Source organism: Lepidochelys kempii, chromosome 4 (genome assembly GCF_965140285.1).
Source record: "Lepidochelys kempii isolate rLepKem1 chromosome 4, rLepKem1.hap1, whole genome shotgun sequence".
In the NCBI taxonomy this organism is placed as follows: Eukaryota; Metazoa; Chordata; order Testudines; family Cheloniidae; genus Lepidochelys; species Lepidochelys kempii.
In genome coordinates, this window is record NC_136383.1 from 119060683 (window position 1) to 119076329 (window position 15647).

Consider the following 15647-nt stretch of genomic DNA (forward strand, 5'->3'; position numbering starts at 1 on the left):
TGTCCGAAAAACAATCCAATTTTTAAAAATAATAAATTTCAGGTTCTTATTATTTGCCCTGTTTTTTGAGTGTTTAGGTTACACTCGGGTCATGTTTTCAGGCTTTTTTCTGCAACCATGAGGGTCAGAAACTTATTTAGAATAGGAAAGCTGAAAGTTTCATGTAATAGCTTGCCTCCAGGAGCTGGGGTTTTAAGAAAAAACACCGAGTTTCATAAGGCTCACTAACAAAACATGAGGGTTGGTAACACAGAATGTACCACATGTAAAAGTTAATCACTAACTACATATTTTTTTACTTATTTATAAAATGCACTTACCAACAATAACAAAGTTCTAAGCACATATACAAAAATTACAGCCTCACACAACTTATTAATATTAGCAAAATAGACTATGTCCAAGTAGTACCATACCCCACCTACACTCATTCATTCCAGCACAAAGATTCAGGTAAGACTTCAAAAGTTGGTTTTTAAAGCTTCCAAGGCCTTATTTAGGCACCTAAATAATCTGATTTACTTAAGTGCGGAGTATCCAGCTGCTCCCACTGAATTCCCACTAAGCAAATTCATCACTCAAATTTGGAAGAAAAATACGAAGCATTTTTTTTTGTCTGAGGCTTGGTCTACACTACAGACTTACGTCGGTATAACTACGTTGCTTGGGAGTGTGCAAAATCCACAGTGATGCCGTTATACTGACCTAACCACCAGAGTCGATGGGAGGGCTTCTCCTGTTGACATAGCTACCGCCTCTCAGGGAGGTGGAGTACCTACGGCAACGGCATAGGTAGCTTCTGCACTGAGTGCTACAGCAGCACAGCTGTATCGGTGCAGCTGCACCGCTGCAGCATTATATGTGTAGACAAACCCTAAGTGAAGTAGTAAGAAGATTTATATTGAATCAGCCCTCTTCTGATATTACCAGCTCAGTTTGAACACTGAGTAAATAAGAAAAACTTTGCTTTAAGTCCCTAGGAGCAGATGAAACTTGCCATAAAAGTTTAAAAGCAACAACAAACATATAAGTAGATAATCACTATGAAGAGCTGTATAAAAGAAAAACAATTTGCGAAAGAATGGAACTGGGCAAACATGTTGCCTTGGAGAGCACTCTCAGCTCTTCCCAGGGCAAATCTCATGAATGATACCAACCTAGAAAAACACCGTCACTTCTAATTAGCATGCAAAATACAAGGTACTCTTCCTCATTCACTACTTTCAGAGTCCCATAAAAGTCTCAAACTAATGAAAGCTTCCATTGCTTAGGAGTGCAATAAATTAAAAGAGGACTAGATGTTCCCAGTTATCTTGTATTCAGGTCAGTACTATTAAAACGCTAATGTCTCTATGGATTTAAATGGATTCAAGAAGCAGTGGTGCTCAGAGTAGAATTTTTTAAGAGGCAGAGAAGATACATGAGTGGTGTGTTTTTATTTTCAGAGGGGACTACTTTCACGGTTGAGAGTGTGTAACAGGACTCCAATATACCCAAAGCGTAATGCTCGTGCTTAGTTCTGGGATCACAATAATACTTATAACAGTATGCTCATAGAACATGTCTCATCTTTGAAGTGTAACCCACTGGTAAGTGTGTGTTACAAGTCCCTCTTGGTGCCAACCCACAGACAACACGAGTTGTTACATTCCCCAGTTATGGAGCTTCAGCTAAAGCTGTAGTGGCTCCTTCATTTAGTTGTGAAGGTCCCCAGTTCAATCCCCAGCATGTTGGCCAAGATGGTGGCTGTCACATAGCACTTTACAAACATTCATCAGTTAATGCATAACACCATCCTTGTGCTGTAGGCAATAGGCAATTATCACTAGGCAGAAAGGTGAAAAGGTCTTTCCCAAAGCCTCAGAGACAGAAGTTCACAGCTCCCAGTCCTATCCTCTCTGGGTGCTCCACTGGGTTTAGGAAGATTTCCATGAGGTTGGCACTCAGAGTCATACTGTGACAGTTCACATAATGCTGGATTCAAGCCCTAGTACACCAACTTAAAAAAAAAGACATGAATTCAATTAAAGGTATTTTCACAGTGGTTACTACTGCTGGCTGTGCTACAGGAAGGTCAGATCATGTGGGTTGGAGAAAAGATGCCTGCGTTTCTAAGTTAAACTATTCCTGCAACAACGCCCATCACTGATGACAGAATTCAAACTCAGGACACTAAAAGAAAAAGCCATTCACAATGTCTCTTCTGTGTAGGGACTGTATCTTTGTCTGTGTTTGCATAGTATTCAGCACAAAAGGGTTATCATCCTGACTGGGGTCTACAGGTGCTACTGTACAATAATCCAGGTAGGTCAAAATGTGTCAAATATTTAAAACTGTAATGCAAATTTTGTATTTCAGTGAAGAAAAAGTGGCAAATATTTTCACAATTCCGGCTCCCCTCCCCCACCACTCCCATGTTTTGATCAGCTAGATCAATAATGACAAGAGAGACCTCCAACTAAGTAGCAAGAATCAGTCTGGTTAAGTAACCACTATAAAAGAAGACAATCAACAGTGACTCAGGAGCTGCACAAATCTCCTTGATTAAATGATGGCCTACTATAGCCTGTCAAACCTGCAGTGCCTTGAAAGCAGAACTGGAAGGAAAAATAAAGAAGGGAGATCTGGAGGTTTACCAGCAGTATTATCTGGGATATATTAATGAGAAAGAAGAATGCATAAAATCCAGGGTGTAATGACAGACTCAAGTCTTTAAGCATTTGCAGTCTAAAAAGGAAGGATCTGAAAATAAGTCAAGAAGGAACAAGAATATATTGATGTATTTTCAAAAGAGAAGCTTAAAAAGGTGTTAAAATATGCAGAGATTGTGAGAAAAAGCAACAATCTAGTTATAAACAAAGTGATACTAGCATCAGAGTCACAGTCATCTCCCTTCTCTTCTATCTGAGCTCCATTATTATCGGAAGAACTCTGGAGGCATAATGACAGTTTGATGGAGAAAAGACAGAACCAGGAACACTGAGACATCCAGAGTCATTTAGAGACGCCAGAAAGGAAAACAAACAAGTCCTTTAAGGAGGAGGAAAAAAGATGCACAAAGCCACACAAGATCCAAGATTATTATTGCTGGTAAAGTGATTCCAAATCAGAGGAGTCCATTATAAATTTCTGAAAAACTGACTTCTTTAGCGTAATTTCTGTTTAAAATAAAAGGTGCATTTAGTTTCTTAAATGTGGTATTAATAAGACTACAAATATGATAGCCTAAAGAAGTGTAACAGTACCAGCATGTTAATGAGCACAGAATTATAGCAGGTGATGTTTGTTTGCTTTTGGTGGATTTGTGAAGCGTGAGGGAAGTTATAATGTGTCTCTTTAAGACCATTATGCTGAACCCCAGCAGAGCTGGAAATCAGCCTAGGGCAAAAGCCTTTGCAGTCTGAAGCAGATTGCTGGACCTCTGCTAATAAATTAATCCCACACTTGGGTATGTGCCCAGACCTACTCCCACAAGACACTACACACCTCAGTATAGGTTCTCCTAATAGAAAGCAGTAATCTGTTTGGGAACCTCCATGTGCCAGGAGTTTTATTTGGTAATCTAATTTGATCTCATCTGTAGAGTTTTATTTTTACAGACTTAGTACAATACAGTGTATTTGGTTGTCATTCACTCTACATCTTATTTGAGCTTTTGGCTGGCTGTGAAGCATTTTTGGTGTATTTCTTTTAACAGCTCTTTTTCCTATTAAATTTTGGACAATTAAAAACAAATACTGCAGTTGCTATGCCAACTATGCCTGTTTATGTAAGTCCTTGTCTACTTGTCTCTGAGGAAACATCCTTCGCTGACTCATTTCTCTTCAACCAATAGGTCTGTGTAGGATACAAATGAATTTTCTGATATATTTTGATATATTCACCTTAATACACATTGTCAGAAAGTTTTACAGAGAGAGTCCACCAGAAACTAAAGAGAAAAGGAAGATGTTTATTCATATAACAATTAAAGATGCAGTGGCTCAGGATGGGAGCAGAGAGAGAGAGAAGGGAGATTCCCGTTTTTCCTCCAGATCATTAAGTGTCGGGGGGAGGGGACTGAATAGAGAAGGAGAGGAGGCCAGAACTTAAGTGAACACATAGGGATACTAGTAGATACAGTGTCAGAGAATTAGAGTTCAGCAAGTCCACAGAGATTTCCTGAAAGAAAACAGAGCATCCCTAAGCTGGATTCAGAGATGAATAGACTGATGAATAAGGCTGCACAGTTGGCATGTTGGTCCTAGAGCCAAGTCAAACTCACGTCATTGTGCTAGATGGGGTAACCTGGAATAAAAATTGGTCAGCATTTTCCCTGGTCCTTGTCTCACTTGCCTAGAAACAAATGTTTCATACACCATTTTCTTTTATGGAGAGAAGTGCTCAGTCAAAATAAAATGGCTATTAAAATAAAAAACTCAATAATAACAGGGGATTTCAACTATCCCCATATTAACTGGATACATATCACCTCACGAAGGGATGGCAGAGATAAAGTTTCTTGACACCTTAAATGACACTTGCTTGGAGCAACTAGTCCTGGAACCCACAAGAGGAGAGGCAGTTCTTGATTTAGTCCTCAGTGGAGCACAGAATCAGGTCTGAGAGGTGAATATAGCTGGACCGCTTGGTAATAACTGACCATAATATAATTAACTCCCCTGTGGTGGGGAAAACACCTCAGCGGCTGTAACTACCAACACTGTAGCATTTAATTTCAGAAAGGGGAACTACACAAAAATGTGGAGGTTAGTTAAACAGAAATTCAAAGGTACAGCACCAAAAGTAAAATCCTGCAAGCCGCATGGAAACTTTTAAAAGACATCATAATAGAGGCTCAAATTAAATGTATACCCTACATTAAAAAACATAGTAAGAGAACCAAAAAAAAAAAAGGCCACCATGGCTAAACAACAAAGTAAAGAAAGCACTGAGAGGCGAAAAGGCATCCTTTAAAAAATGGAAGTTAAATCCTAATGAGGAAAATAGAAAGGAGCATAAACTCTGGCAAATGAAGTGTAAAAATATAATTAGTAAGGCCAAAAAAGAATTTGAAGAACAGCTAGCCAAAGACTCAAAAAGTAATAGCAAAAAATGTTTTAAGTACATCAGAAGCAGGAAGCCAGTGGGGCCACTGGATGATCAAGATGCTAAAGGAGCACTCAAGGACAATAAGGCCATTGTGGAGAAACTAAATGAATTATTTGCATCGATCTTCACGGCTGAGGATGTGAGGGAGATTCCCAAACCTGAGTCATTCTTTTTAGGTGACAAATCTGAGGAACTGTCGCAGATTGGGGTGTCATTAGAGGAGTTGTTGGAACAAACTGATAAACTAAACAGTAATAAGTCACCAGGACCAGATGGTATTCGCCCAAGAGTGATGAAGGAACTCAAATGTGAAATTGCAGGACTACTAAATGTCATCTGTAACCTATCATTTAAATCAGCTTCTGTACCAAGTGACTGGAGGATAGCTAATGTGATGCCAATTTTTAAAAAGGGCTACAGCAGTGACCTTGGCAATTACAGGCTAGTAAACCTGACTTCAGTACCGGGCAAACTGGTTGAAACTACAATAAAGAACAAAATTGTCAGACACATAGACGAACATAATTTGTTGGGGAAGAGTCAACATGGTTTTTGTAAAGGGAAATCATGCCTCATCAATCTACTAGAATTCTTTAAGGGGGTCAACAAGCATGTGGACAAGGGGGATCCAGTGGATATAGTGTGCTTACATTTTCAGAAAGCCTTTGACAAGGTCCTTCATCAAAGGCTCTTAAGCAAAGTAAGCTGTCATGGGATAAGAGGGAAGCTCCTCTCATGGAGTGGTAACTGATTAAAAGATAGAAAACAGAGGGTAGGAATAAATAAATGGTCAGTTTTCAGAATGGAGAGAGGTAAATAGTGGTGTCCCCCAGGGGTCTATACTGGAACCAGACCTATTCAATATATTCATAAATGATCTGGAAAAAGAGGTAAACAGTAAAGTGTCAAAATTTGCAGATGATACAAAACTACTCAAGATAGTTAAGTCCCAGGCAGACTGCGAAGAGCTACAAAAGGATCTCTCAAAACTGGGTGACTGGGCAACAAAATGGCAGATGAAAATCAATGTTGATAAATGCAAACTAGTGCACATTGGAAAACATAATTCCAACTATACATATCAAATGATAGGGTCTAAATTAGCTGTTCCAACTCAAGAAAGAGATCTTGGAGTCATTGTGAAGAGTTCTCTAAAAACATCCACTCAACGTGCAGTGACAGTCAAAAAAGCTAACAAAATGTTAGGAATCATTAAGAAAGGGATAGATAATAAGACAGAAAATATCATATTGCCTCTATATAAATCCATGGTACGCCCACATATTGAATACTATGAGTAAATGTGGTTACCCCATCTCAAAAAAGATATATTGGACTTGGAAAAGGTTCAGAAAAGGGCAACAAAAATTATTACAGGTAGGAACGGCTGCTGTATGAGGAGAGATTAATAAGACGGGGACTTTTCAGCTTGGAAAAGGGACAACTAAGGGGGGATATGATAGAGATCTATAAAATCAAGAGTAGTGTGGAGAAAGTAAATAAGGAAGTGTTATTTACTCCTCATAACACAAGAACTAGGGGCCACCAAATTAAATTAATCGGCAGCAGATTTAAAATGAACAAAAGGAAGTATTTTTTCCACACAACGCAGAGTCAACCTGTGGAACTCCTTGCCAGAGGATGCTGTGAAGGCCAAGACTATAACAGAGTTCAAATAAGAACTAGATAAATTAATGGAGGATAGGTCCATCAATGGCTATTAGCCAGGATGGGCGGGGATGGGGTACCTAGCCTCTGTTTGCCAGAAGCTGGGAATGGGCAACAGGGGATGAATCACTTGATGATTCCCTGTTCTGTTCATTCCCTCTGGGGCACCTGGCATTGGCCACTGTTGGAAGACAGGATACTGGGCTAGATGGATCTTTGGTCTGACCCACTATGGCCATTCTTATGTTAAAACACTAAGCCTTTTTCATGGTGAAACTCTTTCAGTTGTTTTTTAGACAGTGAATCCTAAGTGCCATTTATTGCCTTATGAAGCATAACTACAATTTGTCATTTTGGACTTTCAGTTTCAAATTCAGCTAACAGATTTCTGAATATGTTTGTCCATTTCTGCCATTTTGGAAAGAATCGCTCCTTCCTGATATTTACTAAATGCTGGAGAAGTAGCTAAAGCAAATGGCATGCTGCCTTCTTTCTCGCTCAGATTTTCCAAGTTATTTTTTACAATCTCTCTATTACTACTTGATCTAGTGGTTGTCTTTATAATATTTGTTATCAGACTTTTGACTAAGTTCCTGTTGTTTTTCCTTTTCAGTTATATATATACACATCTTTATTACAGCAGATGTTGAGCTGTTTTCCTATCAGGTCATCTACTCCAGTCCCCTGCACTCATGGCAGGAATAAGTATTATCTAGACCATCCTTGACAGGTGTTTGTCTAACCTGCTCTTAAAAATCTCCAATGATGGAGATTCCACAACCTCCCTAGGCAATTTATTCCAGTGCTTACCCACCCTGACAGTTAGGAAATTTTTCCTAATGTCCAACCTAAACCGCTCTTGCTGTAATTTAAGCCCATTGCTTCTTGTCCTATCCTCAGAGGTTAAGGAGAACAATTTTTCTCCCTCCTGGTTGTAACAACCTTTTATGTACTTGAAAACTGTTATCATGTCCCCTCTCATTCTTCTCTTCTCCAGACTAAATACACCGAATTTTTTCAATCTTCCCTCAGAGGTCATGTTTTCTAGACCTTTAATCATTTTTGTTGCTCTTCTCTGGACTTTCTCCAATTTGTCCACATCCTTCTTGTAGTGTGGGGCCCAAAACTGGACACAGTACTCCAGATGAGGCCTCACCAATGTCGAATAGAGGGGGACGATCACGTCCCTCGATCTGCTTGCTATGCCCCTACTTATACATCCCAAAATGCCATTGGCCTTCTTGGCAACAAGGGCACTCTGCTGGCTCATATCCAGCTTCTCGTCCACTGTCACCCCTAGGTCCTTTTCCGCAGAACTGCTGCCTAGCCATTCGGTCCCTAGTCTGTAGCTGTGCATTGGGTTCTTCCGTCCTAAGTGCAGGACCCTGCACTTATCCTTATTGAACCTCATCAGATTTCTTTTGGCCCACTTGAGGCCTAATGGAGCAGAACTTCTCATGTCTTGCTTAGACTCCTGCTAATACATCCCAGAATTATGTTTCCTTTTTTGTAACAGTGTTACAACGTTGACTCATATTTAGCTTGTGATCCAGTACAACCCCCAGATCCCTTTCTGCAACACTCCTTCCTAGGCAGTCATTTCCCATTTTGTATGTCTGCAACTGATTGTTCCTCCCTAAGTGGAGTATTTTGCATTTCTTTTTACTGAATTTCATCCTATTTTCTTCAGACCATCCAGATCAGTTTGAATTTTAATCCTATTCTCCAAAGTACTTGCAACACCTCCCAGCTAGGTATCGTCTGCAAACTTTATAAGTGTGCTCTCTATGCCATTATCTAAATCATTGATGAAGATATTGAACAGAACCCGACCCAGAACTGATCCCTACGGGACCCCACTCAATATGCCCTTCCAGCTTGACTGTGAACCACTGATAACTACTCTCTGGGAATGGTTTTCCAACCAGTTATACACCCACCGTATAGTATCTCCATCCTAGATTGTATTTCCCTACAATATGAACTATAAGATCAAGTGGAGGATATGAAAGTAACACATGGGATTATAAAACTTTCAAACTTTTGTTGTTTTTGTGGTTTTCCCTAGTTGTTTCTTTCCAATTTTGTTACTCTCAAAATGACTGGTGTGTAATAGATCTTGTGAGGGGCAATGAAAGCCAGCAGGCTACCTCACCAGCTTGTGCACAAAAGTACACTCTCCAGCCACAGGATTTCAATTTCTTTCCTTCAGAACTTCAGTTTTATTTCTTTAAATAAAACTGTTTAACACAAGTTCAGCATCTCACTCATGTTTCTTCCCCGGACCCAGGGTCTTCTGCAGAAGCCTGTCTATTCCCTGCAGCTCTTACACTCCATCCTAGCCTGCTCCCTGAAGGTTTCACTCCAGAAGCTCTATTTCCCTGCAGCTCTTACACTCCATCTACCTGAGAGTCACATATGAAATGGGTTCTGTCCCCTGATCCAGGGACTCCTGCAGGAGCCTTCCTATTCCCTGAATTTTTCACTAACAACTAATGTACTTACTGGCTCTTATGAAGACCAGGTGATCTTCAAGGTATCACCTGATCCCTGGCCTCACAGTATCCACTGGGGTCTAAGACCAACTCCCTGCGATAGAGAATGTCTGAAAATTTGAACATATAGGGCCTGATCCAACTCCCAAAGTCAAGTTCGTGGAAAGACTCCCATTGACTTTAATGGGAGCTGGCTCAGGCCTATATTTGGATATTTAATACTTGCACATGTTTGAGGATATAGTCAAGGAAAGGACACTTTTGTTTTTAAAGGCCAAATTTTCCCCGGAATTTGCTCCTAGGATCCATGGACGTCAAAGGTACAACACAGTCCTAAACCTCAACAATTACTGTAAAACACTCAGTTTATGGAACATGAAGCAATTTCAATAAAACGGGAAGTAAAACATGAATTCTGAGTGAAAAGGAGGAGAAGGGTGGCAGGATTTATGAACCCTAGGGGATTAGGGTTGTTCTGTCAATCAACCCTTTCAGCAAGAGCTAGACCCCTACTAAAAACTGCTATGCAAATTCTGGTGGCTTATTGAGAAAGACATGGCATGTTGAACTCCATCAAGATATGGAAAGGAGAGACGACGCTCCGGTCAGAGGGAACTAGAAACAAGAATGGACAGACCCTGCAGTAAATACTAGGAACAGCCAATTCTGGGGAATAAGCTTTGGCTAAAATTTATGTTCTGTTATAATTTGAGTTACCAGAAAAGCCAAACAGCAGGAAAGGGGGTAAATTTGACTTTACACAGCCTGGGTAGATTTTATTTGGAGCAGGAGGAGACCACCACTGTCCACATAGGGATTTGGAAAAGTACTCAGAGGAATGGTGGACATCCCTTTCACCAAGTTTCTACAAGCAGAAAATTCCACTGAAATCAATGGCACTGTGCTGATTTCTGCAAGCAGAGGGTCTGGCCCAGAATATATTGCCAAGGAGGTTTGCTGAGAATCACAGCATCCTGAGTAAAAGTCACTCAGCACACTGTGTTCAGCTGATGTCACTGCTCAGTAAAATGCTACAGGATTTATGGTAAACGAAATGAAGCTCAGAACAAATAAAAAGTAGTAAGCGATGCAAGTTTATGCAACTGCATCTACCATATGTCACCTATTAAAATATGGTTTTGAGGGTAATTTGACAGCAGCATATGAAATATGCTTTACATAAAGATAAATGGTCATAAAGGAAATGGAAATGAAAAGATCTGAAAACAGCAGTATTTTAATGCAATCATAGATCCATGCCACACACATAGTACCCCGAGGGTCAGCCTTGGGCAAAAACATTGAGAAAAATCAAAATACAAAGGCAATTCAATAGGAAAGATTTAATATCAAAAGAGAATATGCTTTGATGGTCTGTGCCTTTTAAAACAATACAGAAATAACCACAGTGGGCAAAATCAGGTAAACGGTCACTGAGGCAGGATTTGGCAAAATTCCCAATTGCACAAAAAAGCGATATACTTAAGGTTTCACAAATAACCAGCATGGAACGCTCAGGACTGCTGGCTGGCCTATTGCATTTACAGACATCACGTTTGTTGAGATCTGCATAATATCCTGCAAATGGCAATAGTGAACCCCTTCTGCAGGCAGGCATACTGCAAAACCAGTTTGTCTGAAAAGTAAAAAGGCAAATCCAGACTGCATCAAAAAGACACTGTTTCTCATGCTCAATCCTGCAAACCCTTACAATCGAGCAGTGTTTTGGCCTACTCATGACAGTACAGTGAGCACTGTGTAAGGGCTGGCCCCTAAGAGATTTTCTCAATGACATGTACAGCATGGTAGATTCAATCATGTTGACTTATTTATAGATAATTAAATGAACTTGTTCTGCCAGGCATCTTGGGCCCGATCCAACTCCCATTCACTAAATGTGTGTCTTCCAATTATCTTTAATGAGAACTGTAGAAAAGATGGGCTAGATTCACTCCTGGTTTACAATGACTTCAGCCAACTTATGTCAGGGCCCATGACAGTGAACTTTAGTTCAGTTCAATTCTCTTTCCTCCAAGTCAACTTTAGTAATATAAAGATTTTAAGACAGGATCAAAGTAACAAAGGTCACTGGTAACAACCAAAAGAGGTTTCCCAGCTTCCAGCTAGTTGGGAGGGGATACAATAAGCCCTTTCCCCTAGGTATCCACCAGTATGGTAGATTCCCTTTTGCTTTTATAGCTTCTTCCCAGGGCAGATTCCTACCTGTAACTCCTTACAGGCTGTAAGTTAAGGGAATTGTACAGCCACGTGGCTTTATTCACTAAACGACAAATAGATTGTTTCTAAAAAGAACTACTTACTTCGCAGGGCCTGGACGAGGAAAGTGCTATTGCTGCCAGCAGGGGGCAGTGAACACTTCTGGCAGACACACTCTTTCCCATTGAAAGTCACCCGGTCCCCAGGAGGAAAAGGCAGCCTGCAGCAGGAAAAATGAAAACATGACAAACAGAAAATCCTCACTTCCCTTACTGAGGTCAGACATCACTTTCCTTACAGGAACCAATCATTTTTTGGTGGGGAGGGAGCTGGGTGTGTGTGTCTTTTCATTCACGTATCCAATACTTTTCATTCACACATACTTTTCGTTCACACATCCAATCATCATCACCGGGAGGCTAAAATATCAAAGGTAAGTAGCAAACTGGCAACTTCGATGCATAAGCTAAAGCTACGCAGAGAAAACTTGCCCAAGACAGGAGAAAATACTCAGAAGCCAAGGCAAAGTCCGGTGTTTCCTGGAAACGCGGTGACTGGTGACTGATAACCACCAATATCAGTCTTGGAATTGAGGGAGAGCTAGAATCATTTGTTTTTAAATATATACAAGTGTAATTGCTTTTGCAGGACTACACCAGGCTGTTAAAATGTTGAAGAAAGCTATGAGTTTTCTTTTTGAAAAAAACTTTTGAAAAATGTAATCCTGACCAGCTCTGATCATATCAAAGTTCTCCGCTGAATCGATTTATTCAGAAATCAAATGCTTGCAAATACTCCTTGGAGGAAATATACCACAATTAAAGAACCGGATGCAAGTGCATAAAGTTTCTTTTCCATTGAACTAGAGCTCTCTTTACATTTAATTAAATGGTTCCACCTATTAACATCTTCTCAACTAAAAGCAAATTTATTAGAGCATAAGCTTTCGTGAGCTAAAGCTCACTTCACCAGATGCACAGAATGGAACATATTATACACACACACACACACACACATATACAGATACCTTGGAAGTTACAAACTGTGAGAGGCTAATTAGTTAAGATGAGCTATTATCAGCAGGAGAAAAAAAACTTTTGTAGTGGTAATCAAGATGGCCCATTCAGACAGTTAACAAGAAGGTGTGAAAAGAAAAGGAGTACTTGTGGCACCTTAGAGACTAACCAATTTATTTGAGCATGAGCTTTCGTGAGCTACATAAATTGGTTAGTCTCTAAGGTGCCACAAGTACTCCTTTTCTTTTTGCGAATACAGACTAACACGGCTGTTACTCTGAAAGAAGGTGTGAGGATACTTAGCTTAAGGAAGTAGATTCAATATGTGTAATGACCCAGCCACTCCCAGTCTCTATTCAAACCCAAGTTAATGATATCTAGTTTGCATATTAATTCAAGCTCAACGGTTTCTCCTTGGAGTCTGTTTTTGAAGTTTTTCTGTTGCAAAATTGCCACCCTTAAATCTTTTACTGAGTGGCCACAGAGGTTGAAGTGTTCTCCTACCGGTTTTTGAATGTTATGATTCCTTGATTCCTGATGTCCACCGGTAGGAGCTGTAGCTCACGAAAGCTTATGCTCAAATAAATTTGTTAGTCTCTAAGGTGCCACAAGTACTCCTTTTCTTTTTGCGAATACAGACTAACACTGCTACTCTGAAACTTCAACTTCTGTGGCCACTCAGTAAAAGATTTAAGGGTGGCAATTTTGCAACAGAAAAGCTTCAAAAAGAGACTCCAACGAGAAACTGCTGAGCTTGAATTAATATGCAAACTAGATACCATTAATTTGGGTTTGAACAGAGACTGGGAGTGGCTGGGTCATTACACATATTGAATCTATTTCCCTATGTTAAGTATCCTCACACCTTCTTGTCAACTGTCTAAATGGGCCATCTTGATTATCCCTACAAAAGTTTTTTTCTCCTGCTGATAATAGCTCATCTTAATTAATTAACCTCTTACAGTTTGTATGGTAATTTCCACCTTATCTGTATGTATATATCTATATCTATCTTACTATATGTTCCATTCTATACATCCGATGAAGTGAGCTGTAGCTCACGAAAGCTTATGCTTTAATAAATTGGTTAGTCTCTAAGGTGCCACAAGTACTCCTTTTCTTTTTGCGAATACAGACTAACACGGCTGCTACTCTGAAACCTGTCAACTAAAAGGCTACCTTTGGTAGAAATTGCTTGTGCACAGAAACTAGAGAGGTTTGGGAAGGAAGAGCTGGGAAAATCACTTTATACTGCAGGGAATGATGAAGAGGGCTTATAACACATTTCTATCAGGGTGAAATTCACCTCATAGAAGGCTTATGTACCACTAAATCCCAAATGAAACATCAAAATATAACTGTAGTGGGTATTAAGTGGTGCATCGGCATAATGCATACCTTCTGCCCAGTGGTGAATTCCATCTGAGGGGTGTATTTCACTGAAATATAATTAAGAAAATTCTGCATTATATTCACCACCACCCCAAATTTTTTTTACAAATTATGAAACAGAATATAAAAGGCTCTCTGAAAGATTTTTTTCCATATAAAGGCTTTATATACACTCCTTGCTAAGTACAGTAGACAGATTGGTTTGCTCCCAGAGTAGTATAAAAACCTTCTTGGGGGGCAGGGAATGTTTCTTACTATGTGTTTGTATAGTATGTATAACACAGTGGGGCTATGATCTTAGCTGGGGTTCCTAGGACGTGCTGCAATACCAATATGAAATAATAAGAAAATATTGTAAACAGTGCATCTAATAGGAAGAGAAATCACTAACCACATCTCCATGTTTTACATATAATGCAAAGGAATGACTAATTACAAAAAAGGTGCCATCTTAATTGTAAAATGATGTACCTTAGTTTAATTCAAATACTGAGCTGCAGTACCATTGTAAATGTGAAATCCACTATATAATTTTATTATTTTAATAAAATAGCAGACATTAAGGCCAGAAGTCAGCATGTTGATCTTCTAATTAAATTTCCTGTAAAACGAAGATCAAAGAATTTCGCCCAGATTTTCTGCATCAAACTCACTAGCTTCTAGCTGAGGTAGACCATATTGTTTAGGAAGACATCCAAGCTTGATTTATAGACTCTGTATAAAGGAGAATTTATTACAGTCCTTGGTAATCTGCTCCAAATTAACCCCCCACCCTTACAAACAAACAAAGATAACAGAACCCATTTTACAATTACACAAAAAATTTTCTGTCTTATTCTTGCATTCATATGAACAGCTACATTTTCGGGGCAAAATCATGGCCCCATTGGAGACAATGGGAGCTTTGCCATTGACTTAAGGAGATCATGATTTCACACCATAAACAAAGTTAAATCATCTAACTGAACTTTCTGCTTGGGAGTTTCAGTAAAATGGCAGGTCTCTCTGAGTGGCATCAGCACCAGTTACAGTTATGGAGGTAGTAGCAGGCATGTATAATAAATAAATTGGTTTGAAAAATTCCTACAAAGAAACACTCCATATATATATATATATATATATATATATTTTTTTTCTAATTTAGTAAATATTTATAAACTTTCTAAAGTGCAGTAACTAATGACAGCAGGCTTCCTTTAAAGAGGGGTGAGGACAATCTCCAAAAGAAGTTTCATTCATTTCTTCAGAGCCGAAGGATGGTGGACAAGCAACGGGACTTCAAGGGTGGGGTTGAAAAGCAGGAAACAACGAAGCTCTGTAGGATTTTGACAAAGATACAGAAAGCCATTTTTTTTCCGTCCAAAAAAAAAAAAAAAAAGCCTTCAAAATTGTTTGAAAGTTGAGAGAAGACATAAAAAGGAGTTTGCAGATATAAAGGGGAAAAGGTGGGCAGCAAGGCCCTGATTCAGTAAGGCTCTTGCCTTCAATGGGACAAAACTCACTTGCTTAAACTTGGGCATTTGCTTACGTACCTTGCTGAATTGGAGCCCAAATTTGATATCTACCATCTTTGACAGTATCCCTTTAATACCTGACTATCTTTTTTCTTTCACAAGCAACTAGGCTCATGGATTTACAAGCCAGCAAGCATGATAGTTCATGAGAAAGAGATAAAGGTCAGTTAGCAACGTTTTAGTTTTTGAGCTCTTTAGCTTAAAGTCCGCAACATGTACAGAACTGTAGGTTATGCACAAATGCAGATATGCTG

General features: G+C 39.4%; 1 protein-coding gene across 14 annotated transcripts in view; it reads right to left on the bottom strand.

Moving 5' to 3' along the window:
* The window catches only part of ABLIM2 (actin binding LIM protein family member 2), a 217581-nt gene that overhangs the window by 121743 nt on the left and 80191 nt on the right, over positions 1-15647 (bottom strand). For all 14 annotated transcript variants that reach the window (XR_012158735.2, XM_073342610.2, XM_073342609.2 and 11 more), the window contains exon 4: positions 11576-11691. Coding sequence is in view for 13 of the 14 variants with exons in the window: in XM_073342610.2 (XP_073198711.1) it covers positions 11576-11691 (116 nt within the window). In the remaining variant the exon portion in view is untranslated. The remainder of the gene's footprint in view (positions 1-11575; positions 11692-15647) is intronic.